The following is a 19179-nucleotide window of genomic DNA, read 5'->3' as shown; positions in this document are numbered from 1 at the left end:
ACTCGGTGATATTGCTTTTTCCGAGGGTGTATTTATTATTATGTCTAATTTGGTACATACCCATGTTAAAAATTTACGCAAAAATGTTTATTATCAATAAGACTTCCTGATAGGTATGAGTTGATGGCGCAATCTTGAGGTGGTATTATCGATAACTTCAATTGCATGTGCTTAGATATCGGGCCTTATCTTCCGAGTGGTGCATGCCAATGTTATCCCCATTCTTTTGATGCTTCGAGTACTTCATCATATTGACAGGACTAACTGATGAAGTAGATTAGTCTCTCAACACCACCTAACGTGCCTTACTATACTCATCATCAAGTTGTTTCATCATAACCTCATTGATATCTCCCGATGTAGCTTCAGGTATGATTGAAATATCATAATGATGAAGGCCTTTCTCCTCGAGTTTCATAAGGGAGTAATTCGGCTTGACCAAGCTTGATAAAAGTTCTGGGGTATATACCATATCCGATATTCTTTGTGCTACTGCTTCATCTACGTGGCTTATTGAGGGGAAAAGTTCCCTAGGCCCTAAATCTGTTGCCCATGCTTGGTACTGTGTTTTTGTTGCTGGTGTTCTTGTGGTTGGATACACTGTCTGTTGTTCTTGTAGCTGGTCGCTTGCTAAAGCTTCTAAATGTGCCCTTAGGTTGGTATTCTCCCGTTGCAAGTAGGTTATTTGATCTCCTTACTCTATTAGGTTGTACTGTGGTTCCTTAAGTTGAGTATGAAGACTGTGTGGTATCACCTTCCCACGAACAACGTCAAAAGTGTGGAGGCTTTTTAGGGCTTCCACACCTCGAGATGTGTGGGATTCTTGAAAAAGTTAATTAATCTACGATCCTCTGACTCTACTCTCGAGACTTTTGATCTCCTGACCTTTCTATATGGACGTCGTTGATAAGGTAGATTTCTTATCCTTGAAGGTTGAAAGAAGAAGGGTGAGGCTCACCAAAGTTTTTCTAAAGATTAAGTTAATAAAATATATGAAAAATAAAAGAAATGGTGGAGGTCTGAGATGGGGAAGATGATGAATAGTGGGTTGAAGAGTGATTATTTGTTTCAGGTGTGTGAGGAATTGATTTTTCTTAACCCTCCTTCAATCTTTGAGATAAGGTTTTATAGTTCTTGCCACGTGGGGTCTGAGATGGACGAGTGCTGCTGCTTCTGCCCTTGGTTGTTGTGCCTTATGCCTCATAAATGCTAGCATTCAACGTCGACAAGTAGTGTCTCAACGTATTAATTATTTAGTTGATTTGATTTCACTGTTTGTAGGGTTGGTAAGTCAGAGAATGTTACTGTCATTATTATTCTGATAACTACTTGTGGATATCACATTTAATGTGAAGATTTGACGCATGATCAAGCTTTGACTGTCATAAATTCTTTGTCTCATTATGACCGAGATTTACCCACCCTAACTAATGAAACTTCATTCTGAAATGCTCTCTCGGTTGATCAGACTTGCTGACCTCCGAACTATGATTTTTTACTTTGGCTCGGGTGACTTGATTTCGGGGATAATTATGTGGTTCTTTTGAGTTCGATAGTTTTCTCGACGGATGCTATACTATTCGTCCCATGACAATTTCAGATCCTAGAGTTAACTTCTAATATTTTGATCAGGCCCATTAGATCAAAAAGGACGTGTGTCCTTATCTCGGAGTGTGACAGAAATGGGCTTCACAAGGCCAACTAGGACGGGTCAAACTTGAACTTGATGGATTCAACCCGACTTTGGGTTAGGTTTGAGCACAATTAGCTAGGATTTGAGTTTGGGCAAATATCTTTTTGGCCGCAATAAATCGGGTAGGTTCGGGCATAGAAATTGGATTGCCTGGACTTAAACCTAATATGGTTATAATTAAAAAATATTTTTAAATATCTGTTTATCTTATTCACAATTCACATTTCAAGTTTTAGTTAATCATTATCATATTTTCATGGACAAATAATTGTAAAGTTTACATTTTTTCTACATACCACTTATTTTTAAATAAACCATCATTATTACTTAATTTATCTAATATTAATGAGGAATGAGCCGACCAATCTGATCAACCCCGCCAACCTCACGGGTTGGTGTTTGTCAAGTGTGGTTGGGCATCCCGCCCGAATTTGCAGTCCTAACTCCTAAGGCCAACCCTAGTCAAATTGAACACAGCCCGAGTGAATTAGGGTTTGAACCTGCTGACTCGTTGTAGTTCTAAGTTGGATCAACAGAGTTTTCATGTCCTTTGCCATTTGCCAAGCCCTCTCTCGCTCTCTCGCTCTCATTCAGACTCGAGAGACCCACAAGAAGTGAGAAGACTCCGAACGAACCATGCTCTTCTCTCCGTGTATCCGTACAGTTCGGAAGATGTGGTGTCTTGGTCGTCCCCTCCTCATCCATTCTCTTGTTCCCATTTCTGACCAAACCCTCACTCATTCTCACTCTCACTCTCACTCTCCCTATAAGTCTAGTACTAGTACCACCTCCTTGTACTGTACTTGTTCTTCTGTAACCAATACCAATAAGTTATTGGATAACAATAATAGTTCATTTCCACTTTCGGATAGTGAAGAAATTGTTGGATACACAAATGCGTATGCGGCCATTGAGTTGGCTCTGGACTCAGTGGTGAAGATATTCACGGTGTCAAGTAGTCCCAACTATTTCCTTCCATGGCAGAACAAGTCTCAGCGAGAAACTATGGGTTCTGGTTGTTTATATAATTAATCCTTAGATATTAATTATTCAATCCAACTTAGAATATGTCAACCCCTTTGGCATTTTTTTTTTTTTTTTTTTCTGACTTCATCATCAAATTGAATCCTTTAGACTCTCTCATGATGCATTTAGGTTTTTATTTTTATTTTTAAATAGTATAAATATAAAAATATCTACATCTTGCTCATCACAGATTCCCACATAAATATAAAAATCTTAAAAAATGAATCCTCCAAATTCTTGCACCAATAAAACAACAAACCAAATATGCTTTTGATGACCCAAGGTTTAAAATGTCGAATCGAATGGATGTTTTGGTCAATGAAAGAATATATAGCGAATCAGTAGATACATTTCAATACAATCCAATACATTCCCAAAACATTCAGTGTTTCACGGTCAATGTTTCCTATAAGTCTACCTCTGCAATTCCGACAGGCAACCAATAGTCACCAACCATTATAGGAATGAAGAAAATAGCACCCAACAACTCTAACCTGACTTTGGAATATGGACTTCACTATGAGTGTGTTGTTTGGTCTTGAAAACTTGATTTGCAACACTTTGTCCGGTTTTAGAAGCTGGACAAAGAACATTTTTTCTTGTCTGGTCTCGAAAAACCAGATACCTTGCGCCCAAGCTTGGAATGGCTATAAATAGCCCATTCATTCTCAAAGTTAAGGACTTTTTGAAAAAGTAAAGAAATTTTACCAAATTTCTGAAAACCTTTGATAAAGCAAAGAAAGCCTATTGAAATCTGTGCTCAGTGGTCCCAGTTGGGTAACTCGTTCACCAATTTTAAGCGGACCTTGTGGAGCTTGTCTCTTTTTGCTATAGTTTAGGGAATTTGGTTCGAGCTCTGGGAGAATCTTCGAAGATAAGGAGGGCACGGTGGAAGATACTATTAACTCGATTCTTTACTCTTTGTTCTTTTGGTGTAAATTTTTAAGGAAATGAGAGGGGTTTACTTTGAGGATTTTGTTCAATTGGGATAGAGTTTGTAAACTCACGTGGGAGGATTAGTGTAAGGCTTGCACTTGCATTTTCCCTCCCTTCTTCTATCTAATTCCCATCTTTAATTAGAATATGATTTTGATGTGAGCCGCCGGATTTCCTTACACCTACTTACCTAAATAACTTCGATTCCTCTTTGCGTGTTGCATGCATGTGAGGGTCTAGGCGGAAAGGTGAGGGACGGCACGTTTAGGTTTTAGAACCCATTTTACTTGATTTTGTACATTTCTAAACGCACCCCACCTCATGCTTCGTTCGGAAAAGGCTTGGATGAAGGTAGTGGCTCCAATAAGAGGTTGCACTTCTACTCTCATTTCACACACTTGCCTCACATGTACAATCAAAAAGGAAATTATTCATCTAGCATGGGTTAGTAGCTGATTTTTTTTCCTATTATCCTGCTGGGACAACACTCTTTTAAGATTAAGTTTTCTTAAAAGTTGACCTGTTTTAAGTTTTGGATTTTTCTGAAGGCATTCCTAAATTGGCAAAGTCTAAGGTTACAGTCGAAAGATAGAAAAGAGGAGGGGAGTGCCTAATACCTTCCCCTTCTTTAGGCAAGCCTTCTTACCTCAATCTTTTGGTTCAAGACCAAGTTGGCGTCACTTTCTTTTAAAAATGTTTTTTAAGGAAAAATCTTTTAAGGGTGACTATTCAAACTCAATTGACACTCATTTGAATTCATGAATGGTGGCAACTCCAAATGTAGTAGTCCGGATATGAAAATCCATGTGGCTACAAGGAGGAGAAACACTAACTAGACAAAGACTAATATAATGATTTGGTGATAAAGACTTCATACGAGTCCTGGTCCACACCCAAGCATCCTCATTCGATGGAGAATTTTTCATATCAGAAGTAGCTCTGATGTGTGTCCTCTTTTTTTGAAAACAATCTCATCCTAGTGCTGTCTTATTTAAACTCAATGCCTTTACAATGATTATGCAGGATTTGTTCTTGCTGGGAGAAGGATTCTTACAAATGCTCATGTAGTAGCTGATCATACATTTGTTCTTGTGAGAAAGCATGGTTCTCCTACCAAGTATAGAGCAGAAATTCTAGCTGTTGGACATGAATGTGATTTGGCTATTCTCATTGTTGAAAGTGAAGAGTTTTGGAAGGGAATGAACTTTTTGGAGCTTGGTGCCATTCCATTTTTGCAGGAAGCAGTAGCTGTTGTTGGATACCCTCAAGGTTTGGAATCTAACCTTGGATGAATGAATTCAAAGTTATTTTCAAGCAATGGGATTTCCCTTTTTTCCTCTCTCTTTTATTTATTTATTTATTCTTTTCGGTTCCTTTTCTATTTAGAGCAGGCCATGCTTCATTTAGAAGGTACATTTTATTTTTTGGTTCCAGGAAATGAAGTTGTTTGATCATCAAGGCTTTGCTATTATTTAGTCATTTCTTTATGGTTGAGTTTAGTAGAATCAAAGACACCTATTGTTGCTGTGGGAGATAAAACAAGAATCACATAGTGGCTTTGAGTTGTGACTAATATTTGATGGTAAATTATGTAAGAAATCAAAATGGTTTGGAACTGAATCAGATTGGTTGGTTCTTGTGATTCTTTTTAACCAGAAATAATATATTGATAATTGTACCAAGATCCCAAAAAAATAGGTAAATGATTTCCTTCCATTTCATACTTTATGCTATAAATAGCAACTAGCATTGACATAATGGATGAAATGGAGGAAAAAAATAAAAGAAAATATTGAAAACTGGAGGAATATATATATATATCTATATATATAGTGGTAAGTTGGTAAATTTGTGTGTGGTAATACTACAAGCCTGTGATCAAAACCCACCGCCACCCTTGCTTATCCAAAATAGAAAATGAAGAATGAAAAAGAAAAGGGGCAGTTGAAAAGCTTCACACATGATTAAAGACAATATGATACGATTACAACATTGGCCCTTGCACTTTGATACTTCAGGGCTTTAGGATCTTTAGAAATCTGGATTTCAGTAGAACTTCTGTACTTGGGGGCTTCAAGGGGTTAAAAGGGTATTTTAGTACTCTTTTAAAACTTGAGTAAATATTTAGGAATTTTCCACGGGTTGGGGGTTTGAAAAAAATTAGGATTTTTTTTGGTAATTTCTTAAAAATCTTATGGGTCTCTAAAAATTAATCAAACTTGGAGAGGATTGACTGTGATTGTGTCTTTTGAATTAAAAAGGGGGCTTTAATTTATAGAAGGTTGGGGAGGTGGAATTCTAATTCCTAGCTCCTGTGGGTCTAAAAACGAGCCATAGCAATGTAACTTTTGTGTTATTTACTTTTGGGTTATACTTCAATGTACACACATACCTCAAATCATACACCCTCCAAATTCGGCCCTCTAGGCATGCTTTGATTATGATTGTACTCATGTACTTCAAGGTTGTTGATGGGAGGAGTATGATTTTTTCCATATGCGGGTCAATTTGATAGTTAGATCCTGGTCAAATTCACATTTTAGCTTTCCACCTAAAATTCTAGTCTCTCAAAAAAGGGATTATTGCTTGAGTTTGTCAGAACTGGAATGCAGTTAGATCGTATGAACATTCTTTATATATTGGCATACCTGGATCTGATTTCCATTGCATGGGTGCAATGAACAAGAGGAAAAATTAGGTTCGTAGGTACAGGGATCAGCATATCAGGTGGGTAATTTGTACTCAGGGCTATGATGGAGGATCAATTGATGGAATCTAAAGACGCTACTTGATATATAGAGGTTTTTGACTGTTGGGAGAGTAAGATTTGTCGATCACATGAATATGTTATTCAAATGGTTCGGTGTTGCATGGATGCATTGTGTTTTTGATAGAGGGGAAAATGTAGCCTTTTGGATATGCAATTACGTAATTTGAGGTTTTGGGCCGATCTGGAGATGACGACAAAGTCCATTTGATCATCTGATGAGCAAATTTGGTTGTTCTGATAAAATGGATCCTGAGAAAGTCGGTTAGTAATACAATCGCGATCAGGATCTTGCCGTTCGAGATGAACATGGATACGTGAAGTATGATCCCAATCACCTAGGTATTTAATCACCCAGGTATTTGGGTTCTTAAGGTCTGGGTTATAGAGGTGGTTTTGCTTGAATTTTGGAATTAAAGCTGCACAATTCTAGGGTGTCCACCCTAATGACCACGAAACTGCTCCAACAAATTTGAAATAATCGAAATAGTCATAGTTTCCTTCTTTTTTCCCCAACCCTAAATTTTGAAATGATGATGAAACCCAATGTCGTTTAAATTGACTGGACATTTGATGATCTAGCGTGCATGCACAATCAATTTGTTGAAATGACAGTAGTTGATGGAAAAGGACATTCTCAACTAAAACAATTACCTAATGGATCTTGATCAAAGCTTATCATACATGAAGTTGCAACAAATGCCATTGCTCAAGGACATTTTCCTACGTCGCACCTATGACAAATGATAGTTTCCATATTGCTCTTTTGTTTTCTCTAACTTTGCATTACGCCAAATTGGGAGTCGTACATTTTCTTCTCAGTCTTTAGACTTATGGCATGTTCGCTTAGAACATGCTAATTTCTAGCATTTATGTTATTTATTTCTTGTTTTAAAAACATTCTTGTAGTGAACATAAGTTTCAGTGCTATGTATGTGAGTTTTCTAAACATACACGTACTTCATATATTCCTCGTATGCATTGATTTAATACAATGTTTGATTTGATTCATTCTGATGTGTGGGGACCTTCCCTTATTACTGTTTTTCTTGGTCATCAATATTATATTACATTTATAAATGATTATTCTCGTTGTATTTGGGTCTATTTAATGCGTGCTTCGGTCCGACAACGGAGGGGAATATATCATTGATGGGATTCGATCTCATCTTAATAAGCATGGTATGCTTCACCAGTTGACCTGTTCTTACAGTTTTGAGTAGAATGGGGTGGCGGAATGTAAGAATCGCCACCTTATGAACATTGTCCGTTGCCTTCTTCGAGGAATGCATATTCTTAAGTTAAATTGGAATATGGCGGTCCTCACCACGATTTTTCTTCTTAACTGCATTTTGAGTCGCACCTTAGGGAGTTAGGTACCTCTATATGTTCTCCGTCCTGATGCCACCCTCTTTCCTATTATACCCATAGTCTTTGGGTGCACTTATTTTGTTCAGGACAGGACCCCTCATCGTACGAAATTAGGTGACAAAGCCGTTCGGTGTGTTTTCTTAGGCCACTCCTCTATGTCGAAGGGTTATCGGTGTTACATTTTCTCGATGTAACCTATTTTGAAAATATTCCCTACTTCCTACCACTTCTTCTTTATAAAACTGTTTTTCTTTGCAGCATCCTTCTCATGTAGTGCTACCTTCTCTGGTCTTCTCTCCATCTTCACCAACGCTTCAGGTTTACTTTCGTCGCCCTCGCCCCTCTCTAACCTTGTCAACCCCCTCCTTGGACTCATGTATATTCTCTCCTACCCATGCTCCTGTTCCTTCTGTATCTTACTCTCTTATTGCACTTCGCAAAAGTAAGCGGGGGTAAGTTATTCATCATCCTATTACCTAGTTTGTTTCCTATCGCCCAGTTTGTTTCCTATCAGGAACTCTCATATTCTTATTAGGCCTACCTTGCTGCTACTGATTCTATTCGAGTTCTTCAATCTATTTTAGAGGCTTTACGAGATCCTTAGTGGACTGCTGTTATGACTGTTGAGATGAATGCTTTACAGAAAAACCATACTTGGGAGCTTGTTCCCATTCTCTCTGGGGAGCGAACTGTTGATTGTAAATGGATTTTCACTGTCATGTATTTTGTGGATGATACAGTTGATCAATACAAGGCCCGCCTTATTGTTAAGGGATTTACGTACTCTAGGAAAGGATTTGGTGCTACTTTTGCTCCTGTTGCTAAACTTTCTACTGTTTGCCTTCTTATCTCTTTAATTGCGTGTCACGCATGATCTCTTCACCAACTTTATGTGAATAATTCCTTTTTGAATGGTGAGTTGACTGAGGTTATCTATATGGACCTTCCTCCTAGGTTCCATCTTTAGGAGGAGTATTCTGGGAAGGTACGTCGCCTTCTCAAATTTCTGTATGGCCTGAAGCAATCCTCGCGAGTTTGGTTTCAATGCTTTTCTGAGGTCATTTTATCTATAGAGTTCTTTAGATGCCATTCATATCATACATGTTTATTCGTCGAAGATCAGATGATTGTATTATTGTTCTGGTTTATGTGGATGATATTATCTTGACTAGAGATGATGCTCAGTGGATTGAGAGGGTAAAGATGTTATTTGGTAGTGTTTTTGAGGTTAAGGACCTGGGTTCTCTCAAGTACTTTTTAAAGATAAAAGTAGTCCGCTCTCGTTGTGGTATTTCGCTATTTCAGCGTAAATATACATTGGGTTTTCTTCAGGATACTGTCATATTTGCTTGTCGTTCTGCTTTTTTTTCCTATGGATTAGAATCATCGCCTTCATGCCAAATCTGATGATCTATTATTTGATCATTCCTCCTACTTGAGACTCGTAAGCCGTCTGATTTATCTGATTTACACTAGATCAGATTTGATTTTTGCGGTTAGTGTGATTAGTCAGTTTATGCATGCTTTGCGTACTTCTCATCTTGATTCTGTTTATCGTATTCTTCGTTACTTGAAGTCGTGTCCAGGTCTTGAGCTCTTTTATTCATCCACTGTTCAACCTCATTTGTCATGATTCATTGATGCTGATTATGTTGGTTCTATTATAGATAAGAAATCTACCTCTGGTTTCTGTACTTTCTATGGTGTTAACCTGATCTCGTGGGAAAATAAGAAATAGAGTGTGGTTTTCGGTTCTTCTACTGAAACTGAGTATCGGGTTAGGCCCTTGGTATATGTGAACTCATTTGACTTCGATCTTTGCTGATAGAGCTTGGATTTCCTGTCTCTGGTTCTTCTATTTTGTTTTGTGACAATAAGTCTCCTATTATTCTTGCTTCTGACTCTGTCCTTTATGAAAGAACCAAGCATATAAATGTTGATGTTCACTTTCTTAGGGAGAAAGTTTGATCTGGTGTCATTCAGACAATATTCATATCTTTTTCAAATCAGCTTGTTAACATGCTTATGAAGTCTGTTAGTCCTTCTGTTACTAACTCTCATCTTGGCAAGTTGGGCTTAGTTGATATATTTGCTCTAGCTTGAGGGGGAGTATTGGAATATGTTATGATTAGGTTTTATATCTTTATGTTTAGTTTTTTTGTTTTTTTCCCTTTATAAGGGCATTTATGTCTTTTCACTCTTATTATTATTATTATTATTATTATTATATATACAATTTCCAGCCTTCATTGGGGTTGTACGATTCTCTTTCTATTACTCTTCTCTCTACACCATCTATCTTCTAAAAACGAACCTTGTCCCCTTTCCCAACCTTAAATCTTATTTCTTTATTGAACTCATGCAACACTATTAAGATTCCTTTCCAAACACTACACCCATATGCACCTTTAGCCTCCTCCCCATTCTCCCATATGCACCTTTAGCCTTCTCCCCATTTGGACGTGATTACCTTTCTCCACAAGCTCTCTCTTTCCTCCCCAAACCGCCAAAGTCCTTTTGGCCAAGAGGGCCCAAATGGTTCTTTTTAGAACTCTAATCCCCAAACCCCCATTTCTCTTGAGAGAACAAATAATTTTCCACTTGACCATATGGTACTTTCTATTGCTCCTTTTGTCATTCTAAAGAAAATCTCTCATTAACTTCTCCATCTTGCCTTCCATACCCCTTGGGGACACAAAATGATACTTTGAATCATGCCTAAGGCTAATGGCTAATGCACTACAAAGATCATAGTCCCCCCCACCCCACAAAAGAAAAAAAAAATCATCATCATCATCACCACTTAGCCCTGGAACATAGGATGGCCAAAAGTATTCCATCATCAATTTATGTGAAAGACAGTTATTTCTAAAATAATACAGACAAAAAACCTTAACTTGCTTCCTTTTCCGTGGTGCGTTTAGGCAGGGCATGCAAAATATTGGAATTGAGGGACCTCTGATCTGGATTACATCATGTTTGGTGTTTTCTTTTATAGTTGTCATTTTTATCTACTTGGACACAATTTAAAATTGATAAATCTTTAACTCAATTATTTTTAATAAGCAGATCAATTGTAATAAAAACGACTAGTTGGGATAACTAGCCATGGTATAACATTAGCAAACATTGCAAAATAAAAAACACTTAAGATAAAAATTAAAAAACAACTAATTATCACACATATCATCCCATCTAAATACGAAATCATCAAAGAACACCCGTTTAAAATTCGCCTCCAATTTGCTCCAAAAAACACATGAGGCCCAACACCTCCATGATAACATCTTGAAATATCGTCACCTTCCTATTGAAAACTCTTCTGTTCCTTTCTTGCCAAAACCTCCTAACACACAACAAAGGGGGTAATAGACCATAAGTACCTTTTCTTACCCACGAAAGGATTTTGGTTCCAAATTTGAAAAATAAATAAAACTGAGTTAGGAAACACCCTAGAACATTTGAACAGGTACAAGAAATAAATCCATACCCTTCGCCCCCATAGGGCAATGAATCAACTACTAAGAAATCGATTCCCCACTTTTTAAGCACAAAAAACAAACATTTGGACCCACAAATCCCCTAATCATAAGATTATCAAATGAGAGAATTTTACCCAATGCTGCCAACCAAATAAAGAAATATACCTTTTAAGGAACTTTGTGACCCCAAATGGCCCACTGGGAAAGAATGAACTCCTTGTTGTGAAATCGACTCGCAAAATGAACTTTCCAAAAAATTTCCATTCTTTGTACAAATCCATACCCTTTTATCATGCTTCGCCCTCTCCAATAAGGATTGGTCAAGCTTGAATATCAATACTGCCAACTCTTGAATTTCCAAATCATTTAAATTCCTTTTAAAGCCAAAATCCCAAGCACGCTCGTTCGTAGAGTTGTTCAGAAATTCGGCAATCACTTTCCCATTTTTTAGAGAGAACGCATATAGCCTTGGGAATTGTGTAGAGAGTAATGAATTACCACACTAGCTGTCCTCCCAAAAACGAATTCTCTCCCCTCTTCCCCATTTAAAAGCCACCATTTTCCACTTGAAAGCCCGACAACTCACCAATACTCCTTGCCCTTTTAACCATCCTCCCTAATACTTCTGTCACCAATACAAATAGACAAGGAGACAATGGATCCCCTTGCCTCAACCCCCGTGAGCTCTCGAAATGGCCCGCTGGGCTTCCATTTATAAGAATCGAGTAGGAAGGTGAAGTCACCCTTAACATTATCCATTCAATCTACCTTCCCTCGAAACCCATCCACTCCAAGATGTCTTAAGAAATGTCCAATTGACGTGATCTTAAGCTTTTTGGAGGTCTAATTTGCACACCAATCCTGGTTTACCCTCCTTTTGTCTTGAGTCCATGCACTTGTTTGCAAAGAGTATCCCATCCAATATCTGTCTACCTTTTACGAACGCCCCTTGTTCAGACCCAATAATATTTGGAATTCTTTAAGTCAATTGCTGTTAAATAAGGAATTATTTTTTATAGTTCAGATTTTTATATTGGAAACGGTTAAAGAATTGGAGGCATTTGGTTTATTCTGCAATTTGGAAGACAAATCTGTTTGGGTTCAGCTGTATATTAGGATTCACGAAGTTCTGCCATATGAACTTTCACAGAATTCTTTGAAACATGTGGCAGGGAGAAATGGTGTAAGGGGAAATGCTTTCCTACTATAATGATTAATTATTTCTCCTTCTAGATGACAAGATACCCTCACTGGTTGCAGGTGGAGACAATATATCTGTCACTAAAGGTGTCGTTTCCAGAGTTGAACCAACACAATATGTCCATGGTGCAACTCAACTCATGGCTATACAGATCGATGCTGCTATTAACCCAGGGAACAGTGGTGGCCCTGCAATCATGGGAAACAAGGTTGCCGGAGTAGCTTTTCAAAACCTTTCAGGTGCGGAGAATATTGGGTGAGTTTTAAAGTGAGTTGAGTTTCAGTTTTTTTTTTTTTTTTTTGACAATCAAGCAGGTTAGTGGTTAGGACTTAGTAGGTGAAGGTTGATTTCGAACCGAAGTTGTGGTATCAACACTCAAAAACTTCAACCACCATAGTTTGAACCTAAGAGATGAACCATTCAAACCGTTGATCTCGGATTTGAGTTTTATGTTTTATCGGCGTAAGGGGGCGTTAAGAAAGATTTTTTTACTGACTGGGTTGTTAAGATACTGCCCCAAAAGTCAGAGTGCATTTGGAAAGATGTCCCTATACCAGGGTCTGTTAATTAATTTTCCCGTTTATTTTATTTTAGTATATAATATAAATTTCATTTTACAACAAGGCCAATGCTGAAAACAACAAAGGAATGTTGAGGTGACATACCAAAGAAAAGAAAAGGAAATCTATTTCATTGCTGTCAAATACTCTACATTCTGTTCCTAAGTCCCTTGAAGATCGCAAGCGGACGCATTCTATAGTCTATACATATTCTTTCATCTACCGGATTAGTTGTGTGCCAAACCCTAAAAATTTCCTCTAAAGAGTCTTCTTGTTTGCTTTGATATAACTTTTTGTTTGAACACTATTTTTAGTTCAACAACCCCTTCCCCCCATAACAAAATAACCTGACGTGCTTCGGCCCTGACGGAACTACACTATCAATAAGTAGGCTGAAAGTAGCGCGCCAGTAGCAAGATACGGCCAGAACATGACGGAACTCCACCTGATATCAGTAGTGACGTCAGTTAAGCCGTAGTTAGCTAGTAGCCGCTTAACTGACTACACTTTCTCTTCGGCCCTGACGGAACTACACTAGAAAGGAGTAGGCTGAAAAGCCGTAGTGAATAACTTCTCCAATCATTTTGTTCTTACTGAATCTGTTCTTATATAAGTAAATATAAATATAAAAATTGCAGTTTGCATGTGTTGCACATGTTGCATATATTATATACCATTGTTTCAAAATTAGCTTTGAACAGTGGGATGTAAAAGTAATGTAATTATTGGGCCTTGTTACTATTTCTACATACAAGACAATTTTATATAGAAGTCGACCATCTCTGATTATCTTTTATTTCCGATAAGTCAGTTTAATTGATCTATTTTCTGACACAATGTTTTTTTGTCCCCTAAGAAATATAAATATCAAGTAGAAGAAAAAATTTATGAAACAAAATGAGAATTGCATGTAACAGATGAAGGTTAAAAAGCCAACTTGATCTTGATGATCCAAGCATCTAAACAAGAGGTCTAGTGCCATATCATCATGGAATCCTAGCTGATGCAAAAAATTGCAAGCTTATCAGCCAGGTTTTGCTTCATGATCTTTGTAACGAAGACATGTACCCATGCAGCGATGTTGGACACAGCTACGAAGTGTTCACACAGGGGCACTGATCCTTCAATAATTGACATAGTCAGCCATACCGCAGAACCAAGGTCAAAATCAATCTCTCGTTTTTCAAGGCTTTAACTTTTAGGCACATCAAGTCTTCAGTTCCATTCAACTCTGGCCAGTTCGTTACTGGACTCTGCTGGAATTTCTAAGAACTTCAACTCAGCCAACTTTTTTGTACAATTAGTCTCATATGTTCGAGAAATAAGTATATAATACAGGATGAAACTTTGTTTTTGGATAAGTTGATATAGATTAAAATCATACCAAGAATATAAAAGTAAAATGAAAATGAAGTGCTTTTATAAATTAATGATTTCTTGGTTAATTTGTGTTGTTGTGTGTCAGACACATGGGTACCAACAAAACATCTGAGACGATAAATTCTTGGTAAGCTGAGTGTTTTTGTTGCATGGCAAGCAATGAAAATATGAGTTATGCCTCACTGAGATGGACTCATGGATGTATTTCATCCCTCAAATTTGAAACAGAAGTGTCAAGGGAGTGAATTTTCCCTCTCCCTTCAATTGATTACAAGGGGTTCCCTCTAATTGGAGTGGTAAAACTGAAATGGTTATGAGCTTACCTGGTGTATGCGTATACAAACAATTCCCCCCATGAGTAGTGTTATTTGTGATATTTTGACTCTTGGTAGTACGAATATTCTACCTTGCTTGCTGCCCCCTCTTTGGAAATTCACTTCCGCTCTTCTTCCTATTGTAAAATAGTTTAATCTATAGTTTTTGATGATGCTCTTGCACCCAACATAGAGCCTAGTCCTAGCACTTTTTGGTAACTAGGTTTTAACTTAATACGGTTTCTTACATTTTATTTATCCAAATTTAGTTGCCTCTCCGCATAAGAGATATTATAATTAGTCATACCAAATAGTGAGTCCCAAACTCTTACACAAACATATGTTAGAAGCTTAGGGTTAAGGAGAGGAGGAAACTAGAGAAGAGATGAGTAGGTCATTCTTAATAGGGTTCGACCTCTCTTTTATATTAAAAACATGTGGTTGGTCGTGTGGGCTTAAGTATTGGGCCCACACAATATTAAATAACTCTTAACACTCCCCCTCAAGCTGGAGCATATAAATCTGACATGTCCAACTTGGTGCAAAAACTAAAAAAGGAACACCTAGACAATGGTTTTGTGAGAACATCTCTGAACTGATTTTCTGAAGTTCAAGTTTTTTTTATATAAAAAAACAGAGGGGACAAGATGACCCCAAAATACAAACTTATCAAAAAGAGACGAGGAAAACCCCTAGGCCCTCTAAATTACAAACCAAATCCCACCTAACAACAAAATCCTCAAAGAAGGTCCCTTTAAGTAAACTTTCCCCCCAAAAAATAATTACCCCAAAATGGACATTAAGAGATCTTTAATTGAAAGCTCCTTGTCTTCAAAAGTATGCCTATCACTATATCAAATTTTCTGACCTAATATAGGGAGTAGATATCTTCTTAGCCATTAGCATATCACGAATAAAGTGACAATCAATCTCAATGTGCTTGGTTCTCTCGTGGAATACTAGATTACTTGTTATATAACTAGTAACCCAGTTATCACAATACATAGGCATAGGAGTATGAACTTCAATCCCCATCTCTTTTAGAAGACTTTGAACCTGAAGCATCTCATATGCGGTATGTGCCATCTTCCTGTTTTTTGCTTCAACACTAGAATGAGCTACAACTTTCTATCTTTTACTCCACCAATTCACCAAATTACCTCCCTCAAAGGTACAATACCCAAAGTAGATTTATGATCAGTTTGGCTTCCCACCCAATCAATATCTGAGAAGCTAGTAATGGATATAAGAGGTGAATGTCAGTGTAACAATCTTTTGCTAAGTGAACCCTTTAGATACCTCAATATCCTAAACATAGAATCCTAATGAGTCTTCGCAAAGCATGCATAAATTGGTTAACTATTCCCACAACAAAGGTAATATCTAAGCGAGTGACAGTCAGGTAGATTAGCTTGCCAACTAACTTATGGTAAAGCTTTGCATCAAAGATAAATCTCCCCTTGTTTAGCATCAAGCTTAGTAGTGGGATCCATAGCCCATGGGAGTATCAGTTGGTTTAGAACCTAAAGTACCAATCTCAGATAATAAATCCAGAACATACTTCCTCTGAGACAAATTAATACCTTCTTTAGAACGAGCTACTTCAATACCCAAGAAGTAGCAAAGAAGACCAAAATCTTTAGTGTGAAACCGTTTAGCTAGATGAGTTTTCAAATCTGAGATACCACTAGGATCATTTCCAGTAATGATATCATCCACAAACTATCAACAGAATAATTCCACCAGAGGTGTGCCTCACAAACCTTGAATGATCAGAAGTAGATTTAGCCATAGTCACCAAAGTCAATGACTTTTTTCAAAAAGTTGTGATTAAATCTCGATTTTAAAGACAAGTGATTAAATCTCGAATAAATCACGATTTAAATGAAAGTTGCGATTTAATCACGAATAAATCGCGACTTTTTGAAAAAGTCACGCTTTAAACAAAAAAATGTAATTTAATCGTCCACTTTATAATGGCAGCACATTTATTCTTATAGTTTAACATAGGATTTGATGATATAAATGATAACACCACTTGGTAGAAAAAATTACATTGTCCTAACACTATTTCGATTTTTTTTTTTTCATTTTTTTGTCTTTTTTCCTTTACCAACTTATTTCTAAACCCCGATTTGGTGATTATGGACCTGGCAAATCCATAGGCGAGAACAACTGAGTTAAATTTATCAAACCGAGCTCTAGACGACTGTTTCAACCATAGATAGTCTTTCGTACGCGACACACTAGTCTAGTTTTACCAGAGGCAACATATCCAGGTGGTTGCTCCATATATACCTTATGTAACTCTCCATGTAGAAAGGCATTTTTATTATCCAATTAATACAGGGGCTAAACATAACACACTGCAACAAAAATAAGAAATCTAATAAAACCATTAGAGAGAAAGTCTCACTATAATCAACCCCATAAGTCTGTGCGTAATCCTTAGCTACAAGGCAAGCCTTCAACCTCTCAACAGATCCATCAGGAAGATACTTGACTATATATACCTATCTACACACCACAATCTGCTTCCCAGGTGGAAGTGGAGATAGATCCCAAGTATGATTATGATGAAGTGTTGCAATCTCCTAATCCATGGCTAGTTTTCACCTAGAGGAGGATAATGCCTACGTATAAGAAGTAAAAACATAAATAGCAGACAAGGAAAGTGCTAACTAACGAAGTGAAGGTGACATCCGATGAAAAGACCCAAAATTAGCAATTGGGTGCTTAGTGCAAGATCGAGTACCTTTCCTTAAGGCAATAGAAAGATCACTAGAGGTAGAAGTAGATGCTGATGGATGTGAAGGAATCTCAAGAGTAACTTATGATGGATCTGGGGATAGTAAAGAAGATGTTGGTGCTCGGAAACGAGTGCGTTGATATACTTGAAGAGGCACAGTGGAAAGGTCACTTACAGGAAGAATTGAAAGCACAAGAGATAAGGAAATTGTAAGAGATAACTCCCTCTGACGAGAAGACACAAAATTCAAATCAAATGAGGTAGCAATAAAAGAAAAATAAGATGTAAACTCTGTCGAAGATTAGATTAGGATTTAGAGAAGAGCATAATGGAGAAAATGGGAGGAGTCAAACTTGACTTTCTCACTATGAACCATGGTATATATAAAATTAGAAAATAAATGAAATTACACATAAGCCCTTATGGTACATATATAAAATATCGATATATCTAACATTCCCCCTCAAGTTGGAGAATATATATCATATAATCTCGGCATGTTATATAGAAAAGTAACCCTATCACTTCCCAACGATTTAGTAAACAGATTAATAAGTTGATCTTCAAACTTAACATACGTTGTGACAATTTCACCACTCAAAAGCTTCTCACGAATAAAATGATAGTCCACCTTGATATGTTTCTTCCACTCGTAAAACACTGGATTGGAAGCTATATGCATGACTGCCTGATTATCATATAAAAGACTCATAGGTGTTTCTACTGTGAGACCAATTTCCTGGAGAAAATGACTCAACCAAATAAGTTCACAAGAAGTATGAGACATGGCTTTATATTCAACTTCTGTACTTGATCTGGCCACTACTATTTGCTTATTGCTTTTCCTTGATATAAGATTACCTCTTATGAAGGTACAATAACTTGTGTTAGACCTCCTGTCTGAGGAAGAACCAGCTCAATCTGCATTTGTATATCTTTCAATCCAAGTATGTCCATTAGGCTTGTATAATAAACCACATCCTGGAGATCCCTTTAGGTACCTCATAATACGCTGAACAACTACCCAGTGTCGCATCCTAGGTGCTTGCCATAAACTGATTCACAATGTTAACATGATGTGAGATATATGGTCTTGTAATGGTGAGGTAATTCAACTTTCCAACTAACCTCTTGTATCTGCTGGGATCATCAAACACATCTCCCTGTTCAACTGTAAGTTTCAACTTCCTATTCATGGGGGTACTTACTGGTTTGGATCCAAGTAACCCTGTCTTTTCTAACAAATCTAGCACATACTTCCTCTAAGAGAGATGAATACCACGATTTGAAAAAAGCCACCCCAATACTAAGAAAATACCTCAATTTTCCTAAGTTCTTGGTATGAAATTGTTGTTGAAGATAAGATTTCAACCTTTGTATCCCATCAGCATCACTACTAGTCAAAATAATATCATCAACATAGACCATCAGCAACACATACCCGTTTTCAATTTTCTGATGGAAAATTGAATGATTTAGTTAACACCCATCATCCCAAATACAAGAATTGCATCATTGAACTTACCAAACCATGCCCGTGGAGATTGTTTAAAACATAGAATGTTTTCCAAAGCTTATACACTTTCCTAGTCTCCCCTTGAGCAACGAATTCAAGTGGTTGCTCTATATATACTCTCATGTAAATCATCATTTAGAAAGGCATTTTTAACATCTAATTGATACAAGGGCCAGTCAGACAT

At 37.2% G+C, this 19179-nt stretch overlaps 1 protein-coding gene across 2 annotated transcripts in view; it reads left to right on the top strand.

Moving 5' to 3' along the window:
- The first annotated feature begins 2078 nt into the window (after nt 1–2078).
- LOC147396536 (protease Do-like 10, mitochondrial) overlaps nt 2079–19179 on the top strand; it is a 38283-nt gene continuing 21182 nt past the window's right edge. Inside the window, exons 1-3 of one of the 2 annotated variants that reach the window (XR_015180758.1) lie at nt 2079–2708; nt 4679–4924; nt 12536–12731. Coding sequence is in view for 1 of the 2 variants with exons in the window: in XM_086451299.1 (XP_086307425.1) it covers nt 2330–2708; nt 4679–4924; nt 12536–12731 (821 nt within the window). In the remaining variant the exon portion in view is untranslated. The remainder of the gene's footprint in view (nt 2709–4678; nt 4925–12535; nt 12732–19179) is intronic. The other variant, XM_086451299.1, reaches the window with a different exon arrangement.

This window comes from Akebia trifoliata, chromosome 8, assembly GCF_017979445.1.
Source record: "Akebia trifoliata isolate Shusen 1 chromosome 8, ASM1797944v1, whole genome shotgun sequence".
In the NCBI taxonomy this organism is placed as follows: Eukaryota; Viridiplantae; Streptophyta; class Magnoliopsida; order Ranunculales; family Lardizabalaceae; genus Akebia; species Akebia trifoliata.
Note: the sequence above shows the minus strand (reverse complement) of the source record. Positions and strands in the feature narration are given on the sequence as shown.